The 22,528-nt window shown below is 60.1% G+C and overlaps 1 protein-coding gene across 3 annotated transcripts; it reads right to left on the bottom strand.

Moving 5' to 3' along the window:
• Positions 1 to 1,898: 1,898 nt before the first annotated feature.
• On the bottom strand, positions 1,899 to 22,207 carry EPHB3 (EPH receptor B3). Of its 3 annotated transcripts, none has more exons than XM_035275289.3 (16): positions 21,673 to 22,207; positions 12,975 to 13,039; positions 11,212 to 11,884; positions 8,224 to 8,379; positions 7,088 to 7,438; positions 6,798 to 6,922; positions 6,449 to 6,608; positions 6,262 to 6,370; positions 5,825 to 5,877; positions 4,665 to 4,787; positions 4,330 to 4,577; positions 3,679 to 3,894; positions 3,418 to 3,567; positions 3,131 to 3,324; positions 2,888 to 3,043; positions 1,899 to 2,782 (listed from the first exon to the last, which is right to left on the bottom strand). In XM_035275289.3, exons 1-16 carry the CDS (start codon positions 21,794 to 21,796, stop codon positions 2,674 to 2,676), a joined length of 3,012 nt encoding a protein of 1,003 aa, XP_035131180.3. In that variant the 5' UTR covers positions 21,797 to 22,207; the 3' UTR covers positions 1,899 to 2,673. The 3 variants fall into 3 exon arrangements, with proteins under 3 accessions (XP_035131180.3, XP_078206514.1, XP_035131181.1); XM_078350388.1 differs by lacking the exon at positions 21,673 to 22,207 and adding an exon at positions 14,963 to 15,192; XM_035275290.3 differs by lacking the exon at positions 21,673 to 22,207 and adding an exon at positions 13,617 to 13,897.
• Between the last annotated feature and the right edge of the window lie 321 nt (positions 22,208 to 22,528).

Here is a 22,528-nt window from a genome sequence, read left to right as displayed (position 1 = left end):
CCCGGACCTCTGGGCTCAAGACGTCCCTCGAGATTCTCAGCCCGGGGCGCACAGTCCGAGAGTCCCCCGATTGTCTGGCTCCCAGGGCCCCTCCCCCCTTGGCGCTAAACGACCACGATCTTTCCCTCCCTGCGGACCCAGTAGAGGGCGATGTCACACCTCTGCGGGTGGAGCCCCCACCCCAGCACCTCCGCGTCCTGCACCCAGACTCCCGCTATAAGGCTCGGGGCGAGGGTCTGGGATGGCGACGGAGGCTGGGCAGGAGTCAGCGGCCGCGAACCCCTCCCCATCCCCGGCCTCGGGAGTAGGAAGTGGACACTTGAGCCGCAGCTCGGCGCGCCCCCTCCGCGTTATTTGCGCCTGCAGCCGGGAAATGCGGAGCGGCGGTGCCGGAGGCCCTTCAGCACCGCGTCCCCTCCCCCGGCCGCCCGCCACACCTCGCCCCGTTGACAGCTCCGGCGCCTGGTCCAAGGCCCCCGCCCCTGCCGCGCCGTGCCCCTCCCTGCCTACCCCAGGGGGAAGAGGCCTCCGCAGAGAGGCCGCGCCCGCTCCCGGCCCTCCCCTCCCCGCGCCCGCCCCGGGGGACGCCTAGAGCCGAGCGGTGCGGGGCGCCCCTCCCCCGGCCGGCTGCGGCGGTGCGGCTGGGCTCCATGGGGGGAATACTGAGGAACCGGCACCGCCGAGCAGCCCCCACGCGAGAGCGCGCGGGAGGGACTGGGGCGCCCTGGGGAGCCGCGCCGCCGCCCGCCGTGCCAGGGCCGCTCCCGGGCTCCTCCGACCGCCGCCGGGAGTGCGCCACGAAGCCGACCCCGCTGCCTCAGCGCGGCCTGCCGGGGCCTCCACCCCAGCGCCTGAAATCGCGGTCGCACGCTTCCAAGCCGGCAGCCGTGCGGACCCCTCGGTACAGCCCCTAGCTTAGATTTCCCCAAGGAAGCTCTGCGCTGCCTGGACGGGTCCAGGGAGAGGTGCGGGGCCGCGACACGACAGCCGCCTATCCACATGGCGCGGTGTCTGTCCGCGCCTCTATGCCTACCCAGGGACCCTCTACTTCAGGGTGTGCGGGTCTCTCGGAAAGCACCAAGGTTTGCTGGCCAAGGATCCCTCCCGGCCCTGGAAACACGCCTGCATTCCTCTCCTCCCCCAGCCTGTTTCAGCGTCCGAGGGGCTTCTGGGCGCCCCCCACCACGCTTTCTCCTTTGACGTTTCCAGAAGCTGTTTTCCTAACCCTCTCCCCGGTTCTTGTTATTTATCCTCTGAACCTTTCAAGTGTGCAGGCAGTCTCTGGGTGGAATCCCAGCCGCGGGCCTCACTTACTGGCTCAGCGACTTTGGGCAAGTTATTTAACCTCTCCTTTTCCTCTTCTGTAAAAAGAAGATAAAAATACTTCCTTGCCTAGCTGGGTTGTTGTGACATTAAATAAGATCCATGTATAAACGGGGCGTTTCGCCCAGCGCCTGCGCAAGGGAAGCCTCTGTGAGGAGTAGCTTCTGGCCTCTGCCTCTCAACACCAGTAGCTCTCCTTCCCTTTGTCCTTGGTCACGTGACCCTGGGAACTGATCAACCCCCCTTTACCCTTCGCTCCCTTAAAGACAATGGCTGAGAACCGACTCAGTAAAACACCATCCAGCAAGAGCCTGCCCCCATCCCAGGAAGGCCTCTGCCTTGGAAGGAAGGAGCTCCAGGGTAGTTTGTTCTCTGTTGTCACTGTCCCACTTCCAAGAAGTCTGTTAGATGCTTAAAGCAGTGAGGTCCAGGGACAAAGGGGAAACTGAGCCTGGATGGGCCCAGATCTGGTTTCTCAAAGCTTCTAGGGAGTTGTGAAGGGTTGGCAGCCTGGGACTGTGAACCTGGAAGCAGGGAATCATGCTTTGGGAGGAGAAATAAGAAGGGGCAGGATAATCATCTTATTGCCTTTATTCTGCTGTTGGCCCAGCTGGCCCCACTGCAGGGCACAGGGCCAAGCTTTTACACGCTCACCCATGCTCTCTGTGCAGGCCAGTGCGTGCACACATACACACGCACGTGCACACACACACACACACTCACACATCCCATCTCTGGCTTCGAGAGTCAGTCTCTGGGGGGCAAAGGGCAACTCCTTGGCCTGCCCCTGCCTGCCCTTTTATGACAGCACCAAGGGCGGGAGTGGGTCAGGGCCCTTGGCCCCCAGAACAAATCCCTGTGCAAACTGGAGATGCCAGCTGGCTTCAGGATGGGGATGTCACATTTCCCCATTCCTGGAGTCCCCTCCTCCAGTTCCTGAGGGAGGGACTGCTCTCCACCTACCTGGGGGGCCAGACCCCTGCCAGGGCTGGGCCCTGTGGAACCCCGGCTTACCCCCATCTGACCCTGCCAGGACTTCCAGCATTGAAGAACAGACAAGTGTGAGGTCGTGGGGATCCCCCGCTGGAGAGCAGGAAGGTCTGGGCCCTGAGGGGCTTGGGGAGGGGTCATCACCCCCTCTCCTAATCCATCTTCAATATGAAGAGGTTTGGGGCACTCTTCCTGGGGAGGGAGCACAGGCCTGGAGAAGTCCCAGCTTGGGCCCTTCCCAGCCTTCCATCTTCTGGGCCACAGCCTAAGGCCAGGCACCCAAAAGTCCAAGAGTCCAAAAGTCCAGCCGGCTGCGCGGCATCCCTGCGCGGTCCTTGGGGTCCCCCATGGGAGCTGGTGTCAGACCTGCACGGGCAGCGTCTGGTTCATCTGCAGCCGCATGTCCTGGATACTGCTCAGGATCTTCTTCTGGTGGCCGGCCAGGGTGACCCCGATACGGAGCAGGTCTCTGCAGATGAAGCAAAAGCAAGATCAGTCCCCCTCCTCCTGCCCTCAACTCGGGGCCCAGCCCAGGGCCCCCGGCCCCGCTCCTTCGAATCCGAGGTATACTTACTCTGCGGTCATCTGGGCCACCAAGTCAAAGGATGCAAACCCTGCACTGACGAAGCTCTCCTTGTACCTCCCCATCTTGATGGCCTCCAGCCAATCACCAACTGTCGTGAAGGTCGTGTAATCTGGGACCGTGCGGTCCAGGAGGGGCTGTGACATGCTATGGGAAGAAGAGAAGGACCTGGTGAGTCTTGAGGGCAGGAGGTAGGGCTACTGGCTGGGTGGGAGCAGAGGCAGAGTTACTGACCCAGACTGAGCGCTGGCAATGACCTTGAGGCTGGCAGCATTGCGGATGAGCTTGTCCAAGGTATTGACAATCTGGGAGAATTTGGGCCTGAGGTTCCGGTCCCGCACCCAGCAGTCCAGCATGAGCTGGTGCAGTGCTGTGGGGCAGTCCATGGGCGGTGGCAGCCGATAGTCCTGCTCCACAGCATTGATGACCTGGGCCGAGGGCAGGGAAAGCCAGAGTGAGCCACCGCCACCATCCCCAGCCAGCGCCCACCCGCCCAACCGCTCTGGCATGGCCCCACTCACATCCTGGTTGCTCATGTCCCAGTAAGGTCGCTCTCCATAGCTCATGACCTCCCACATGACAATTCCATAGCTCCAGACATCACTAGCAGAAGTGAACTTCCGATAGGCAATCGCCTCCGGGGCCGTCCAGCGGATGGGGATCTTTCCGCCCTGGTGAGAGGGGCACAGGCCCTTCACCCTGTGACTCCGAGCTGCCCCCCAGGCCGGAGCCCCTGCCTGACAGGCCCCGTCCCCAGTCTCCCTCCCAGCGATTTCCTGTACCAGGGAGCTGGTGTAGGTGGGATCGGAGGGGTCGTCCTCCAGGAAGCGGGAGAGGCCGAAGTCTGAGACTTTGCAGACCAGGTTGCTGTTGACAAGGATGTTGCGGGCAGCCAGGTCGCGGTGCACATAGTTCATCTCGGACAGGTACTTCATGCCAGCAGCAATGCCCCGCAACATGCCCACCAGCTGGATGACCGTGAACTGCCCATCGTTGAGCTGCAGGCAACAAGCAGGTTTAGGTGTGCCCACTGCCCTGTCCCAGCCCATGGCTGCCCACCTGCCTCCCTCTCCAAGTACTCAGACTATGCAGCCATGTCCAGAGTGCCCTGAGGGTAAGTGAGCTGCCCTACTGTGTGGCAAGTATCTCGTAGACAACATCCCAATGAATCCCCATGAGGACCCACTAGCTCTTAGCACCCCATTCTACAACCAGGCAGCTGTGACTCAGAGAGGTTAAATCACTTGCCTGAGGTCACACAGGTATTAAGGAACAGAGTCAAGATGTGAGCTCCCATACTTCTGAAGGCCTGCACCCTGCCACCTCAGTAAATGCTATGGACTTGAATAGGGGCCATCTGACTTTCGTGTGGTGGGGGGTTAGCCCAACCCAACTCTCTGGGGGAGGGAGAGGGCCCAGGCGCTGGCTCTTACCCGGAGGAAGGAGTCCAGGGCGCAGTTCTCCATGAACTCAGTGAGGATCATGACTGGCCGGCTTTTGGTGACCACGCCCTCAAGCCGGATTATATTGGGGTGATCAAACTGGCCCATGATGGAGGCCTCACTTAGGAAGTCCCGCCGCTGCCGCTCAGTGTAGCCCACCTTCAGTGTCTTGATGGCCACAAACACCTCCCGGCGGCCAGGCTGTTTCAGTCGACCCCGGCACACTTCCCCAAACTCCCCTGCAGGGCACAGGGCACAAGCTATGACCCACCCCGGGACCCAGCCCGCCCCAGCGTCTCACCTCTACTGTGCCCCAGGAGACTCACCAGCTCCGATCACCTCCTCAATCTTGACACAGGAGACGTCGATCTCCTTGGCAAACTCCCGAACGGCCTCATTAGGGTCCTCGTAGGTAAAAGGGTCGATATAAACCTTCATTCCAGGAGCAACTGAAGGGAGAAGAGGTGGGCATGAGAAGGTAACAGATCTTCAAGCCAGCCTCTCCCCGAGAAGGGCGCAGCTCCGACAGCCTCCTCGCTGAGCCCGGCCCCATATTCCGCCCCCCCCATGCACCCCCCTTCCCCCAGTGTTGCTGCTCCAATCCTCCAGCCCCCGTGAGAATGCCTGGTGATCATAAAGGCTAGACACCTAGGATTCTACTCCTAGTTCTTCTCTCTCATCTCTCAGCACATCCAGACCTCTCTCAGATTCATCCCTCCCCTGGTTCTCACCGCCCTGACCTTATCCAGACCTTCAACACTCAGACTATTGCAATAGCCTCCCAGCTGGGCTCTCTGCCTCTGGACTTTTCCCACCGAGCTATCCTGCATTCCACTGTCTTCCTAAAACAATCTGTTCATTGTGTTACTCCCCAGCTCGAGAGCCTTTCCAATTACCTATGGTGGAGTCAAGTCCAAACTCTTCTGCCTGCCTTTCACGACCCTCTGCGGGCTGGCGACGACTGACTACCCGGCCTGGCTTCCTAGCAGCTGTCAAACCAGTCTTCTGGCTGCCCCCACAGTTGGGCTCCCTCCCCAGCCCGCCCACTACCTTCCAGAGGCTCCTCTGGCCAGGAATGCTCTCCCTCACCTCCCAAAACCCTGCTCATCCCGCCTGGCTCAGCTCCAGTCCACCTCCTCCAGGAAGCCTTCCTCTTCTCTAAACTCTCAGTGCCTTTTACAACAAGGAGCACCCGGCTCAGGGCTTAATTGTTCTCTAATTGTTTCCTGTGTGTCTGCATATTGTCTTTCCCATAGGACTAACTGCCTCTGGGGGGAGGGGTCAGACTTCTGTCATCTCTGGGGGCACAGGGTACCCGGAGAGAGATAGGGGTCAGGAAATGGCACTTGACTGGAATCAGGAGGGGGCATTCAGGGTTTATCTATAAGGAATGAAGTCCCAGGCAGGGAGAAGGGTGTCTGTGAGCCTTGCGGGGGCTGGGAGAGCTTAGGGAGGGTGTTGGGGGGCAGGCAGGGGTCAAACTCACTGTACTGCTGCAGCTTCTCCGTATACTCCGAGTCCGAGCCGTGCCGCTGCTTCCTGGAGGGGGCAGAGTGGAGGGCGGCCTGAGACCAGCCCTATGGCTCCCTTGTTCAGGAGACCCTTGGGCTCACAGAAGGGGCAGAGAGGACATAGAGGACGGCCTGGGGCCAAGTGCCACACTTGGTGGTCACAGCAGCCTCTGGCGCTCTGGGCAAGGGGCTCAGTGGACTCAGTCCCCAGGAAACCTGCCTGGAGATTCAGGGGATGGGGTGTGGACAAAGGGCAGGATGGGGACACAGGCAGGGATGGGAGAGGGCTTCCCCAGCTACGGCTGGTCCCAGGAGGGCGAAGGCCCTGGTCTGAGGGAGGTGGTGGCAGCTCATCTCTGAGGCATGAGGGGCAGTTCTGGTCAGCCCAGAGAGCAACATGGCCTGGGAGTACCTGAGGCAGACGATGGCGATGACCACGACGGCCACCACGAAGACAAGGCCAGCTGTCGCGGAGCCCACGATGAGGGGAAGCTGCTCCTGGAGCTGCTGGGCCCCGGGGCCTAGAGACAGAGAAGGGGCTGCTGAGTGGAGGGACAGACAGTGAGGGCCATGATGGGGCAGGCGCGGGGGCTGCTAACCTCTCTCACTTGTGGTCTCAAACTCGGCGGGCCGGCTGTACTTTCCATAGCCAGCGACCGTGCGGGCCCGGACCTGGACCACATAGCGGGCGTCGGGCCGCAGCCCGTCCAGCTGCACAGAGTTCATCTGGCTGGTCACTGTGGAGGCGATGCCCTCGCTCTGCAGTGCCAGGAGGGAGGGGGCATCCTCAGGTGGGTCCTGAGGCCAACTGGCCCCTGTTCACACCCAGGCCTGCCACATGCCCCCTCCGTACCCAAGGCCTTGCTCTCAAGGGCCCGACACCCTGTGGAGGTAATTTTCTCAGCCCAGCTCAGCCCAAGGCCTCCTCCTGCCCCTCGAGGCTCTGACCTTCTCAAAGTACTTCATCTCATAGTCCAGGATGACTCCGTTGGGCCGCTCCGGGGGTGCCCAGGACAGGGTCAGGCTGCTGCCTGAGCTGCTGTGCAGGCGTAGAGTGGGCACTTCGGACGGGGCTGGGAAGAGCGGGGGGCTCACCAGGGGCTCCCTGGACCCTGGCATCCTTCCCAAAGACCCGCTTCCCATGGGACCCCCAGTGATCCCTTGGCAGTCCCCGGGACACCTCAGCTCTATCCAGGGGAAAGTGAGCCAGGCCCTACCCTCCCGTGTCCCCTCCTCACCAGCCTGGTTGGTGGTGATATTCACAGCCGCATAGCGGGGTGGCAGAGGGCTCTTCCCTGAGACACCGTTAACAGCCTGCACCTCAAAGGTGTAGCGTGTATGGGCCAGCAGATGGCTGATGTGGACCCGGCGCTCTGTCAGGCCTAGCTGCCGAGGCACAAACTCCACATTGTCGTCACAGCGTGAGCAGGCTGAGGGCCCCCCAGCCCCAGGGCCTCCATGGCACTTCTTGCAGATCACATTGTACAGGAGGTCATCCCGGCCACCCAGGTCCCGGGGCTCACTCCACTCAAGGATCAGTGAGGTTTCGTTCACGTTGGAGATCACACCTCGGGGCGGCGATGGCACGGCTGTGGGGGACATGGAGGAGAGGGTAGTGAGCGGGGGGCTCTAGGACCACCCTTCTGCCCAGAGTTCCTGCACACTCCAACCTGCCTTGCCTCTGCTTTGATGAGCAGAATAACTTTCCTATATTTCTTCACTAGGGAGACTCTTATTTATCCTTCAAGACTCAACTTGTGATGACACTTCCTCTTGGAAGCCTTCCTTGATTGATCCTCACCCTACACTCTGAATGTACATAAAAGAATTCCTAGACAACCTTCTAGCCCAGCTCTTAGAACATTACGGTAATTATCTGTTTTTATACCTATTTTGCCCAGCAGGTTTTGAGCTCCTTTAGAACAATGACTATCTTATTCACTGCATACCCTCGACACCCGGCACAACGTCTGGCACACCAAAGGCCAGGGCAGGGAGGAAGTGGGGCACAAGCCCACACTTGGGATGTGAGGCCCCCTCCGTGGATAGAGTGGGGCTGGGGAGAGGCACTCCTGTGCAGAGAGAGGGGTGATGCACTATAGGGCCGCCCACCGCTAAGCTTCTAGCCAGCTCCTAATCATGGCCAGGAGCTAGGAAGTGCTTAGCAGGCACTGGCAGAGGGGTGAGCTAGCTGACCTGGATTCTGGCTCAGGGGCGGTCACCTCCCAGCTGTGCCATCTTGAGCGCAACATCTAACTTCCCGAGCCTCAGCTGCTCCTCTGGAAAATGGGGCTATTCATAGTGACTGCCTAGGCTTCCCGGGAGGGTCCCCCAGAGGGCAGGTGGGCCGGGGAGAGGGCGCTCGTTCACTCACTGGTACAGGCACTGTCCGCGGAGTCCGAGTCTGCGCGGTAGAAGTTATTGTGGCAGGTGCAGATGCTGGCGGCCGGCGAGGTGGTCCGGCTGTTGGGAGGGCAGGGGAGGCAGGGCCCCTCTCCCTGCTTTGCCTTGTAGCTCCCAGGGGGACAGGCTGTGGGGGAGAAGAGGATGGATGGGGCTCACCTCCCTTCCCCACAGACACCAGACCCCCACAGCTCTGAGAACCTGGCTTCTCCCCAGCCTAGGCCCTAGCCCCCCAAGACTAGACTGTGGGGCAATGCTGGGATGGCCTTACTCCAGCTGCAGCTACAAAAGGCCCTGTTGCCCCATGGAAAGCCCACGTCAGCGGATTCCTCCCGCCCCTGCTCCCTCGCCCCAACCCCGGGGGCCTCACGGACGAAGACGTCAGCCCGTCACCTGGATGGCCTGGGCTTGTTGAGGCAGGGAAGACAGAGAAAGGGGGAGGAAGAGGCGGGGATGGGAAGAGACCACCTGTGGGGCCAGCAGCACCCATACCATTCGCGATCCGTGGGGATGCCCCGCCTCTCCCAGAGGCTCCAGGAAGACTATTCTGAGGACCCTGAAGGGCACCCTAGAACAGCCAGGAGCGGGGGCCTTGACAGCAAAGCTCTCACCCCACCCACCAGAGTCAGCAGCAGCTCCTTTCTGCCCTTGGGCAGGGACGGGGGTGAGGACGGGTGAGAGGAGGAGAGAAAGAAAGCAGGCAGGAAGGCTGGGGTCACCTGGAGTTCAGAGGCCTCATGTCCACAAGGGGACTCCCCCTCAGAGCAAGCCCAGGGCCCAGGGCCTGAGCATCCCTCATCCCCAGTGGCCCTCCCGCCATCTGCCCTTGATCCCTGGACGCAGGCTCTGTGGATCTAGGTGGCCTTATCATGCATTCTTCACACTGGAACATTTGCAAGTCAAAGGGGACACTCGTAATAGCTGAGTTAGGAAAACGGGTATACAGCAAGACTCTCCCCAGTGGCCACCACCTCTCCACGACTGCCTCTGGCGGGGCACCACAGGGGAGAACCTCTAGTACCCGGGCTTTCCCTTTTCTGGGGTTTCATCTCCCCTGACCAAGGTGATATTCCATCCTAGCTCTTTTGAGCCAGCGGGGGAGGGGGCAGAGGCCAGGCCAGCCTGGTTGCTATGGGAACCAACATGCATTTCCTGCCAGGGACCTGCAGAGTGTTAGCCCCTCTTCAGGCTGTCAGGCTCATCACCCCACCCCCTTTCTCCACTTAGCAAGAGGAAATCTCAGGACAGGTTCCCATCGAGAAGTGGAGAGGGCCCGGAATGGCACCGTTCACCTTCCCATGAGAACACGGGGCCTCGCAGCCAGCCTCATGCTGCCAAGCCCTCACACCTAGGGTGCGGTAAGAGCCATTGCCTACCCCTCAGTGCTGCGGGCTGCGAGCCCCAGGGAAGAGAATCAGGCAGAGGGAGTGAAAGACAAGGCCCTCAGCACACCATCCTGCATGGCAAGGCACAGGAGGAGGCTTCGTGCCGACCTCCACATTCCCAGTTACGAGGCCTGTGTTCAGAGCCTCTCCAAGATTCAGTTTCCTTATTGGCGAAACAGGGAGATGACAGGAATCTACCTCATGGGGAGTGGTGAGGCTCCATGAGAGACCCCTAGGTGGACAGTTTTGACACCTGAGAAGCCTAGTACGGAAGTCTTGGCAAGCCATCAGAGGCAGGCAGATCACCTGAGGTCGGGAGTTTGAGACTAGCCTGACCAACCTGAAGAAACCCCGTCTCTACTAAAAATACAAAATTAGCCAGGTGTGGTGGTGCATGCCTGTAGTCCCAGCTACTATGGAGGCTGAGGTAGGAGAATCGCTTGAACCTGGGAGGCGGAGGTTGCAGTGAGCCCAGATCGTGCCATTGCACTCCAGCCTGGGTAACAGAGCGAAACTCCATCTCAAAAATAATAATAATAATGGCAGAACACCCCAGCTCTCATGGATCCCTGGGCTCTAGAGACTCAAGGCCAACACTGAGCTGGTGGCTGTGCTCCCATGTGACAGACACTGTTCTAAGGGCAAAGCGCTGATCACGTGAGCCTCACTACAGCCCTATGAAGGAACCTCATGATTGTCCTCATCTTGCATATGAGGAATCCGAGGTTCAAACAGTTAAGTAACTTGCCCAGGGCGGGGCACGGTGGCTCATGCCTGTAATCCCAGCACTTTGGGAGGCCAAGGCGGGTGGATCACTTTAGATCAGGAGTTTGAGACAGCCTGACCAACATGGTGAAATCCCGTCTCTACTAAAAATACAAAATTAGCCGGACGTGGTGGTGTGTGCCTGTAATCCCAGCTACTCAGGAGGTGGGGCAGGAGAATCATTTGAACCTGGGAAGTGGAGGTTGCAGTGAGCTGAGATCACACCACTGCACTCCAGCCTGGGCAACAAGAGTGAAACTCCGTCTCAAAAAAAAAAAAAAAGTAACTTGCCCAAAGTCACGTAAGTGGTAAGTGACAGTCAGGACTGGACTTCAGTACTGGGCCCTAACCACTGTGTGATTTATATACTGCCTCCCAAGGGGCAGAGGAGAGCCCAGGTTTTGTAAAAGGCCATGCACAAGGTGCCAATAGCCCCTGTGCCCTCAGCCCTGGGGCCGACCTACCACTTCCAGGGTGAAGCACAGACTCAAAGCAGGACTAAGCGGGCATCTCTGCTGGCCTCCTGAGCCTCTGACTGGGCCCTCCAGTTGCCTGCTTGCCGAAAATTCTCCATGCCTCTCTTCCTCTTTCATTTTTTCTTTTCCTATCCTTGTCTCTCCACATTTTCTCTCTCACCTCCCTCTTTGCACCCCATTCTCTGCATCTGATCCCCACTCTTCCCTTTCCTGCCTCCACTGCAGAGCTGCTGCCAGACCTCCTGGTCAGAGAGAAAGCAGGGGCTGGGGCACATAGGTAGCCATGGCCCAGGGCCTCCCCGCAACCCTCTCCCCAGGCCGGTCCCCACTCACGGCGGCACTGGGACTCCTTGGCAGCTGGCTCATGGCCGGTGGCACAGGTGCAGGCACCCACGGGCACCATCCACTCCCCGTCGCCGTTGCAGTAGAGCTTGAGTGGCACTGACACCTCCACGGCGTTAGGGATGCAGGTGCCAGGAGCAATGACCAGCGAGGTGGGCTCCGCCCCAGTGAGGGTCTCGGGGAAGAGTGCGAAGCCTGCGGTGGTGGATGCACACTTCTTGTAGAAGGCGCGCACGGAGATGAGTGACATGCAGGCGCCCTGGTCTTGGAAGGCCAGGTAGAAGCCAGCCTTGGAAAGTGGCCCAAAGCTGCGCACCTTGGTGTTGACACGGCCGGCATCGAGGCGTGAGAAGCTCTCATCAGGCGCGATGGTGTCCACTTTCACGTAGGGGTTCTCCATCCAGAAGGGGGAGGAGGCGGAGGCCACATCGCTGTCGGCCTCGTAGTAGAAGAGGTTGAAGGTCTCCTTGCAGGAGCCGGGGATGTTGGGGATGCTGTTGCAGTCGCGCACCGTGAACTTGAGCTCCACGTAGACCCGCTGCACGTCCCGCCGCCAGATGAACCCCGTGCGGAGCCAGTTGTTCTGGCTTGACTCACGCACATTACACACCTGGTACGTGCGGATGGGATTCATGCCCTCATCATAGCCACTCACCTCTTCCCACTGTACAGGGACCAATGAAAAAGACAGAGCATGAGGCCGGCATGTGCCCAGTGCTTCCCTGTGCCCAGATCTGCTCTATTTACTTCACAGGGGTGCTTCTACGGTATAGTGGCTGAGCATGCGGCCTACGTGGGTTCAAATTCCAGCTCTCTGCTTGCTGTGTGATTATGGGTAAGTCAGTTAATCGCCACGTGCCTCAGTTTCCCTATCTGTAACATGGGGAGAATAAAGCTGTGTAAGGAATAGACTTTAACTGAATGAAGCATTTAGGACAGGACTAGGAGCATTATCTATAATATTTGTGATCTTTATGCCTCAGTTTCATCACCTGTAAGATGGGGCCTAATAGAACTGAACGAGGCTGTGAGGAATTAAATCAGGCTGATAAATGTAACGGGCTTGTAACAGCGCAAGCACTTCTTGGATACTGGCTGCCACTATTAGCATCGCATTTAATCTTCCCAACAACTCCACGAGGAGCATCTGTTGTCCTGATGTTTAGAGATGGGGAAGCCAAGGCTCGCAGAGGGAGTTGTGCCCAAGGTCAGTCAGGCCGGGAGACTGCAGGGCCTGTGGTGCCATCCTACTCCAGGGTTCTAGGGCTTAGAGGAGCCATGAAGGCCATCTAGGGAGGTTAACTGGAATATCTGAGAGACGTCCAGACTGCAGGAATTTAACAGTCAAGGAGTGGTGGTCCAGAGGGGTAAACGGCCTTGCCTAAGGTCACACAGCAGGTTAGAGATCTGGAACTAAGGTTTACAAGCCAATGCTCTCTCCAAGGACCCAGGGTGGAGGGAGATGGGGATGGACACACAGAGGGCTGTCAGAAGGAGAGGGAGTGGGGGCTGGGAGGCACAGGCAGGCGGAGGAGAGGAGAGGCAGAAACGCCCACAGAGAAGGACCTCGAGGTGCTTCAGAGGGTGACAAATGAGGAGGATGGGGATGGCAAAGGAAGCAAGGGTGACGGGCAGAAGACAGAGCGCAGAGGCAGCTCTTCTCCAGGCCCTGGTGAGGTGAGGGGCACGGAGGCTGGAAGTAGGGGGCAGCCTAATGGCAACCAATGCTCAGGAGAATGACAGGAAAGTCTCACCCCAGTTTCTGGATGAGATGTCCACGCCAACTCAGACGTCACCCATTTTGTGTCCATGAGGGTCTCTGGGGAGAAAACGGAGAAAAAGGTCAGGGACTAATCTCAGGAGGAGGAGAAAGAGATCACAGCCAGGCACGGTGGCTCACGCCTGTATTCCCAGCATTTTGGGAGGCTGAGGCGGGTGGATCACTTGAGGTTAGGAGTTCGAGACAAGCCTGACCAACATGTTGAAACCCCATCTCTACTAAAAATACAAAATTTAGCCGGGTGTGGTGGTGCAGGCCTATGATCTCATCTACTCAGGAGGCTGAGGCAGGAGAATCACTTGAACCCGGGAGGCGGAGGTTGCAGCGAGCCGAGATTGCGCCACTGCACTCCAACTTGGGCAACTAGAGTGAAACTCCATCTAAAAAAAAAGGAAAAAAGAGATCACTGAGGAAAAGAATTCCCACCAGGCTCCACTCTGCACACTCTCCCCAAAGCCCCCCTCCCGCTCCCCCATTTCCTCACTACCTAAGAGGAGACCCTGCAGACATCCCAGAGATGTCACAACCTCAAAGATGTCAGGTCGGGCAGCTAGGGGTGGGTGCCCTGACCCCAGGCCTGGGTTAATGAGGCGGGAACAGAGGCCGGTCCACACACCTACAGGCTCTGCTAATCTCTGCACAAAGGGGCCGGCAGGGCCTTTATCCTGGAACAAAGGGCTGTGTGCTTCAGACCCTGGCCCTGGCCTCCCCCGACTCCATTCCCAACAAAGGCCCAGCCCCACACTCAGCCCAGGAGAAGGGGAGGGCAGTGACCGGCCAGGGCCAGTTCCCACCCAGCCACCTACAGGTGATGATGGGGCAGGGATGCGCTGTGAGGGTGTAGAGGGAACCACCAAAGCCCCAAACCAGCTCCTAGTTCAATTCTTCCTGTAATCCTTGGAAGAAGGTACTAATGATGTGTCCCTTTTACAGAAGAGAACACCAATGCCCAGACAAAGAAAATACACTCCTTAAGGTAAAGTGGTGAGGCCTGGGGGTGAGGCATCAAGGGTGGCTCAGATTCAGGTCTGACTCTGTAATTAATTCCTTGCACTCTGACTGCAATATGCCCCTTTGAAAAGGAGGGATGAAAAAAAGCCTAGCCTATCATTTAAGGCCCAGCAGAGCTGTTGCCTCCTCCAGGAAGGCTTTCCTGAACCTCCAAGTCAGGGTAAGATGCATCAGGGGCCAGGGACTTTTTCAGAGTGCCCGTCCTGTGTTCTGAGCTGGTTTCTTGTCTGTTTCACCTCACTTGGTCACAGGAGGGACCCATTAATGTTTCTGACATTCATTGCTCCCTTAGGAAGCCCCTTCTGGGCTCTGGCTGGATGACACTATTCTGAAGGACAGTGTGACCCCCAGATTAGACCTGGGGCAGGAAAGGAAGGAAAGAGGTGCCAATTCCTTCCCCATGACCTGGAAGGCAGTAAGGCTACGTTGTGTTCCCTCAACTGTGAAGCTGGAATGGGGCATGGCTGCCCCAGGACCTCTGAAGGCCTCTAACATCAACAGTGGGGCAGCTGGCAGTGCCCAGGTGGGGAAATATCCAAACCCCATGGCCACCGGCTTGCGGTCTTCACTGGTTTCCTGTAGCCTAGGTCTGAGCCGAGGACCGCGGAAGACCCCGTGGGTGGACAAGGCCGCTGTGACCCCAGACCTCAGTGTCAGGAAAAGGGGCTGCAGGTAGCAGCCAATCACTGCAGGGCGGGAGGCTCCTCTGGCCGCAGCCCTGGTCCCCTGAGGGCGCCCGGGTGCAGGGAGAGCGATCCCGGCCTCTGGCAGGCAGACAAGCAGGCAGGCAGGCAAACAGACAGACAGAGAGACGCAGACATTCGCCTGGGAGAAAGGCGAGTGGGGCAGGGACTCGGCTGGGCGGCGGTGGACGGTGGGCGGCCCGAGCCGGAGGCCCTGCGGGGCCGGTTGGCGGGGATCAGACCGCGGGGACGGCCGGCGGGGGCCTACAAAGACCGGGGACGGAGAGACGCGGAGGTCCGAGCAGGCAGAGGCAGAGGGAGGTTGCCAGACGACCTCCTCCCCAGCCGGCGGCCCGAGGGTCCGTCCCGGGAGCGCGCCCTGCCCCCGCAGCCAGTCCTCCTGCGGGTCCGCCAGCCGCTGCCCGCCGGAGCAGGCCGGGGCTCCCGCCGCTGCCTCGCGAGGCCTCCCTCCTCCCTCTCCCTCACTTCCTTCTGCTCAGCCCGTGCCAAACCCATCTGGAACTGTTTAAACCCAAATATTCAGCCCCTCCCCCTCCAGCCAGATTCCTCCACAGTTTAAAACAAGCCCCGCGCTGGCTCCGGGAGGAGGGAGCGGAGGGAGGGGGCGGCGGGGAGGCGGCGGCGGGAGGGGAGGGAGCGAGGGAGGCAGGGAGGCTCTTCGTTTCTGTTTAATTTCTGGGGAGCGAGAGCGGGAGGGAGGGGATCGGCCCTTGGCCATCGCTCAGCCTTGGCCATCGCTCAATCTCGGCACATTTTTCCCATTAATGAGGAGGGGACTTGGGTTTCGAGTCATGTGTGCCTGAGGAAGGGCTCCGGTCACTCCGGCGGGGAGGGGGCCGCGCGCTCTCGGTTTCCCCGCTTCTCAGGGGGAGAGGAGGAGCCTGCTGCCTTCAGCCTGCGCAGGCACAGGGGACAGAGCACAGCCTTCCTCGGCCCTGAGGTGCCCGGTCCCAGCCTCCGGCAGGAGGTGATGGGGGTGTGTGTGTGGGGGGGTCACAGAACTCATCTGTCTGTGGCATTGGGAGGAAGAGGCCCAGCTCACCTTCTCTGTGCTGTGTGTGCGGCGTGTGCATGTGTGTGTGTGTACGTGCGCGTGCGCGCATACACCCGCTGGGACGGGGGTTTGAGGGGCAGTGGGTAAAGCAAAAGAGGAGCGAGTGAGCAAGCTCCCAACTCCCCACCTTCCTACGGCCCCCCACCCCTGGCTGACCCACCATGTGTCTGCAGGAGGCAGAAGAGAGAAGAGGCTGGCCCACCCCAGACGCTGGGCTGTCAGGCAGGAACCACACTGTCCCGCAAAGTCACCAGGGAGGCAGGCACCAGGGAGGCAGGCACCAGGCCCGGGGACTGGAGCTTTGATGCTCAGGAGGGAGGCAACACCTCTTTCAGGTTTCTGCAGGCCACAGAGAGCCGCCACGTGGCAGCCGCTGTGTGACCCCCACCCACGCGCGCGCGCGCACACACACACACACACACACACACACAGATGCACACGCAGCATCCAGTCCTGGGGGCTGGGTTCACTCCCCACCACCGTGCTAAAGAGCGACAAGTCAACACATATGGTGGACAAAAACACACAAAGCCACAGCCGCCCGCAAACACACGCCCAGCTTCACACAGAGCCACGGTCTGTCTTTCTCAGACACACGGATGCATATGGTCCAAACAGATTAGTCTTCCTTAGACATTCATATACAGTGAATCTTTCTTACACAGAGATCTGGCTTGCCTTAGGGAGACCCACGCTTACAGCCTGCCTGTGTGCAGATTTCCTGAAACATATGCACACACAGAGGGCATGCATACCCAGCCCTGCAGTGTGTTCTCCTTACACACCCAATTACACATGCTATCACCAGCTGCAAGTCACACAGGCTTCGGTGTAAAGTGCAAACACAAACACCAGTTTCCCCGTATAGACTTGGTGACATGCGCTTACCTAGTCACACAAACTACAGTCAGCTGCAAAGTCACAGATGCCCAATGACACTGGAACATGCCACAGCCCCTGCAAAGGAGCATCCTGACATCGCCTAAGTATAAATACCTAGATTTGTGTAGCGCCTCAGAGGTGCAGGCTCCATGGGCTTGCAACACACACACACACCCTTCGAGCATGGTTCTCTTTATGGATGTCTTTCAGTGGGGTAGACATCCTGCCCCTAATGCTCTGGTGTCTCTTGCTCAGGCAGGGCAGCCACATGGGCCACTCATGCAAGGGAAGCAGAGGCGCTGGGGCAGCCTTTGCCAGAGGTGCAGGGAAAGAGCCATAGCCCTGCTTCCTGCTGTCCTGGCTTGGGCGGGAGCTGTCAGTCAGGTCGCGAGGCTGGGGTGGGGCAGGGGCATGAAGATGATTCTGGGTGTGGCTGGGTGCGGCCTCCCCAGGTATAGCCCCTGCCCAAATAACACGCCACTTCCCTGCCAGCACAATGGCACCGGCTCAAGGGCCCCTAAGCCCTTGGTAGAGGGTAGCTCCCTGAAGAGATCTGGCTTCAGAAGCTCTGGACAAAGCTCTTCCGCTTGCATGTCAAGGACCCTGAGCAGGACAGGAGGAGGCATCATGGGCACCCTGGCCTGCAGGAGGAGCACCAGCTGAGAGCCTGTCACCTGCCCCAGTGAAGGGCCAGGCCTCATAGCACCCTGGGAGCAAGAGTGTTGTTGAGACCCAGGAAACAGACAACAGAAAACAAAACAAAAACAGAAAAAACAGGTAAAGACAGAAGCAGCCAGCCTTCAGCCTGGATTCCAGACGGGGACTTAGAGGTGGGAGGAGAGGGAACACACCAGGGCCGGGCAGGCAGTGTGCAGCGGGCAGGAGGGCAGGGGGCCAGGGTCTGCGCAAGGAGGAAAGTTCCATGCCACACTTGTGGAGTCCCTTCCTCAGCCACCAAGCTGAAGGATCTGGCTCCCCTCCCACGGGTCAGGATGTGTACACAGGGCAGTCAGCATGGGGAGCAAGGGGTCTTGAGGGGAGCCTGCCACGGGCCTGGAGAAGATAATGTTGTGGGGAGCATGGCTCACCCAGGGCCGCCACCTCCTTTCCTGCCACAGCCCCTTGGCCCATGTCTGGGATGGAGGGGAGGGAACATCTCAGAACAGAGAACACATTTTGTTTTTCATTCTTACCCTCAGATCAGGGGGGTTTATAATTAAATAAACCTGAGAGGGAAGAGAAGGGGTAAGAAACCCAGGACGGGGAGCCCAAACGCCTCAGAGATCATCCACACCCCCACCGCACTGGTGGCCCTGCCAGGAGCCAGAAGGACGGGTGGACAGCAAGCCCTTCCCTGAGCCCTTCTGCCCTTCCCCAGACGCTGGCCACGCTGGGTCTGGCCAGGAGGCTGGGGGCAGAAGGCAATAGGAGCCCTGGCATCAGGGCTGGCCATTGGGCAGGGGGCCTTGCCCACCCCATCAGGTGCCCAGCTGTACCCACTCCCCCTCCACCCCTCACCCCCACCAGCTGCCCAATCCCGACAAACCAGTTTGACTCAGCACAACAGGCAGGGCTACAATTTTCAAACTATGCAGGCCTGGTGATTCAGCCTCTTCATGCTGTTTAATTAGCGGAAGGCCGTGTGGCAGAGGCCTTGCCCATGGCAGCTTCGGCTTCAGCTCAGTGCTTACACGGAGGCCGCGGCGGCGGCGGCAGCTCTGGGTAAAGACAGGGCAGTGCCGAGCAAACTGGTTCCTCTGAGTACCCCCGGCCTCGGCGGCAGCTCTGAACACCAGCGCATGGGAGACAGGGAGGGGGCTTGGGGGTGCCACAGGCACCCCAAATCCCAGCCCACTGTCCCCTTTCAGTTCCCACATTCTCAGGGGTCACTCCTGTGGAGGAGGTAGGCTCCACGCTGCCTTGTTCCCTCAGGGACAGGTTCCACAGGACTGACAGCTCAGCTACAATGGCTTGGCTGGAGGGGGATGTGTAGGCCCCACCTCCTGCGATCTGGTAACTGTTTCTCTTTTCTCAAAAGGATCTCTTCCCAGCAGGGATCTCACCATCCTATCCCAGGTACAGGGGCGCTGGGGTCCAGACACCATTCCTCATCCCATTCCCAGTCTGCTCCCCACTGGACCCCACTCCCAGGCCTGCTGATGGCCCGCCCTCAGGGGAGAATAATCTTGGCTTTGGGGAACTGGAGAACGCTACTCAAAAAGCGAGTGGGCGACAAGATGGCCTGTTTCCCTGTGGCTGAGGGCAAGGGAGGGCGTGTTTTCAACCACGAGGACAAGCTGGGACCCAGGCTCCGTCCACATGGAAAACTGACGGCAGCCTTGGATGCAGAGTCTCGGCGACCCCTAAGTGTGCTGGGAGGGAAGACGAACCAGGCGCTCGATAGTGGGTACATGAGAGGCAGAGGCAGCAACCACAGCTCAGGGACCCTGGGCCTAAGTAAATGTCATGCCCCAGACACAGAGCACCACCGGGCCAAGGGCAGACCAAATCCTGATGAGGCCAGATGGAAGGCTGGACACCCGCCTGGCAAGCTGGAGAGGCTGAGGAGATCCTCAGTGCTATGGATGCCACAAATCCCTGCCCTGGTCACAGCCCAGGATCTGGAAGTCCACCCATCCACATGCCAAGCCCCAGAACAAGGGAGGGAGGGCAAGGACAGGCAGAAAACAGCTGCCCACTGAGCCAGCTCTCCCCATTCCTTCCCTCCTTAGAGCTGCAGGGAGATGTGGGGGGAGAGAGCCCACCCCCCACCCCTGCACCAACCTTCCCTTTCATCTTTCCTCCCTCTAACCTCCCTCCCACAGAAAGGCACACACTCGGTTCACTCCTGAAGCTCCCCAGGAGCAGACCCTAGGGTAATAATAATAACAGCTAATCCTTGAATAACAATGCTTATGTGCTAAGCACTTTGCACACATTAACAATTCAGTTCTCAGAACAACTCTGCAAGGCCGGTGCTGTTCCCGTCCTGTCTCCCAGTGAGGGGGACCAGAGGGTGGCAGGTGCAAGGTCTTCACTGGAGTTGGCACCTTGCATTTGCTCCCTCATTTTCCCATGCACGAACTGGTGGCCCAAGGGTCTGAGGGATTGCAAAAGTGAAGGAATTGGTGAAACCACCCTTGCAGGCACTGCTGCTACCCAGGGGCACCCCACGCTGGCCTGGCCTCCCAGCCAGGGAGTAGCCCTAGCTCCCACCTCACAGCAGAGGCGAGGTGGGCAGGTGGGGAACAAGGGGCTCTGCTGCCCCCAGCCCATCAGGACTCTGCCTCCTGGACAACCCTCCAGCTGCTTGGTCTGGAGGCTTGGAAGCTTGGGCTCCCACCAGGACCTGCCTCAGAGGGTCCAGTGGGCGATGGGGGTTGAAAGAGAGAGAGGATGGGAAGGAAGGAGGGAGAAGTGAGCCTCCCCAGGTAGCCCCGGGGCTGACCCAAACCACACCCCCACTCCACTCTGCACCAGCTCCCACCACACCCACAACAAGGGCCTTGTAGCCGGACACACACAGGTGACACACAGCCCCATCAATGCGTGAATGTGTGTGTACCAATGTCGCCTCGCCTGGGCTACGACACAGAGGCCCAGACACAGACCTGGCTACTTGAACAGGCTCCCCGGCTCACACCCTCCAGGCAATCAACAACAAAGCCCCAGCCAGATTCTCACGCCCGAGATCCTATCACACACATGTGGGTGAGTGTGTGCGCGTGGGGGCCAGACCTCGGTGTGTTGGGCTGAATTTGCATGTGTCCACCCGTGGGACTGGAGATGAAGGGGTGGGGGATCATGGGAAGTCCTGCCCCTGGAGAACATTAGAACACGCAGAGGATGCCTTTCTCTCTCCGCTGTGTTCTTTCTTCTTCCCAACCTTTAAGTTTACCGCCTGTGAACAGAAGAACAAGGCAAGTTCCCCCCGAATTCGCGTTTTTGTTCCTAAACTAAGAAAGTGACTCGATCGGTTAAAGATGCCCCCAATAAGTACTGCCTTTATTCCGATTGCCCTCGAATTTCTGTGGCGTCCCTCACTCCACTTTATGGAAGGTTTTGATCCCCTCTCATTGAATGACTCCGAAATTCTTGGAAACCGAGCGTGAGTGTGTGTGGGCCTCCCTATTGTTTGTGGGGCCTCTGTCCGCGGCAGGCTTGTGTCAAGTGGCCTGCGTGTGAGCTCTCCTGCCAGGGCCAACAACGCGGGCTGTTCATCCAAGTACAATCATTTGGAAGTTGGAGCTGCCCCCCACAGCAGTCTTGGCAGGTTTCACAGAACCCATTGAGAAGCCGGGCCTTTTCCCACCGGCTACTGAGGAAGGCGCCCGGCTCTGGTGCTACCTGGGACGAACCCCGCAACTTCAGGGGTTCAGTGGAGACTCGAGCACTCAGGCTGCCCTGCTAGAAGGCGAAGAGGGAGCCTCCGAAAAGGGTGCGGGGAGGCGCATACAGCACCTCGGGTGGTAGTTGGCGCCCGGTAAACCATAAACAATAACAGGTCCCCGCCTGTCCGCCCCCGCATTGGGCCCCTGACAAAGCGGGGTGCTCGCACTCATACTCTCACAGTTAACTCCAACGAGCTCCTGATCAGCGTCCCCCAACCTGGGGAGTCCCGCTTCGCTCCCATCCACCACAGCCCCGCGGCCCTCGCCTGGCCTGGGGGGGGGGGTTGCCCACACGTCCTCGACTTCAGGGGGGTGCCGGGGGGCCCCGCTTCTCTGCCGTGTCAGGGACTCCCACGAAAGCTCACGGCATGGCCAGGACTTTCGAGGACGCTCGTCCTGAGTCAAGCTCCCCGCGATTCCCCCGCGGGCTGCCTGCCTCCGAGCCAGCTCCAGCCTCCGAGCTCCCAGCGCCCGCTCCGGGGCGGCCTCCCAACCCCATCCCTGGGCGCCAGAGCGGGTGGCGGAGCCTCCTCCGACGTGCGCTCAGCCCGGGTCGGACCCGCGCATTCGGCCCGCAGCCCCGCGACCCCGGGCACCTCGTTCCGGGGCGCGCCCCCCGACGCCGCTCACCTTCCAGCGCCCGGCAGCCGGCGGGCAGCAGCAGCGGCAGCAGCAGCAGCGGAGGGAGCAGCGGCAGGAGCCCGGGCGGTGGCAGCGGCGGCGGCGGCGGCGGCGGCGGGCGGGCTCTGGCCATGGCCGGGTGGCTCTGGGAACTGAGCCGGGCCGCGCCGGGCCGGGCCGCGCCGGCGGGCTGCAAGCCCGAGAGAGGGTGCGCTCGGAGGGCTCCGGGGCAGGCTCGCGTCGGGCCTCGGGAGATCCGGGCGAGGAGGGAGTGGAGTCCAGGCGGGCGGCTCCGGGGCCAGGCGGCGCGCCGAGCCCGGCGATCCGGGGATGCGGACAGGTCGGTCCCGCTGGAATCTGGACGGACCGGTCCAGGAGGATCCGGGGCGCCGGGCCGGGGCGGGAGGGTGCAGGCGATCGTGGTTCGGGGTGCACAGTAACCGGGCGGTCCGCCGCTGGCCCGACCGGGATCTGGGGCTTCGGGGGCGCGCGCCGTCCGGGGTCCGAGCTGGGATCTCGCTGCGCCGCTCGCGTACTCACTTCTGCCTTCCCCAACGCTGGCGCGGCCGCTCTGGGCGAGAGGGGCGGGATGGCCTGCCTGCCCGTCAACGCATAAGCCCCGCCCCTAGCGGCTGCCCGCCCACTCACAGACGGCCAGGCCCGCTGGTTCGGCCTCGGGAGCACTCAGCTGGAGTTCAGTTGGCGGCGTCTCCACCAGGCCCACCCTCGGGGGTCTCCGGGGCCCGGAGTGGGCGCGGCTAAGGAAAAGATGAATTAGATTGGGCGGAGCGAAGCTGTCCATCAGAAGAAGAACTCCGCCCCCTGCCGCCCATTGGCGATTAATAACCCAACCTGAGTCTTAGGA

The sequence above is a fragment of the Callithrix jacchus genome, chromosome 15 (assembly GCF_049354715.1).
Source record: "Callithrix jacchus isolate 240 chromosome 15, calJac240_pri, whole genome shotgun sequence".
NCBI classification, from domain to species: Eukaryota; Metazoa; Chordata; class Mammalia; order Primates; family Cebidae; genus Callithrix; species Callithrix jacchus.
Note: the sequence above shows the minus strand (reverse complement) of the source record. Positions and strands in the feature narration are given on the sequence as shown.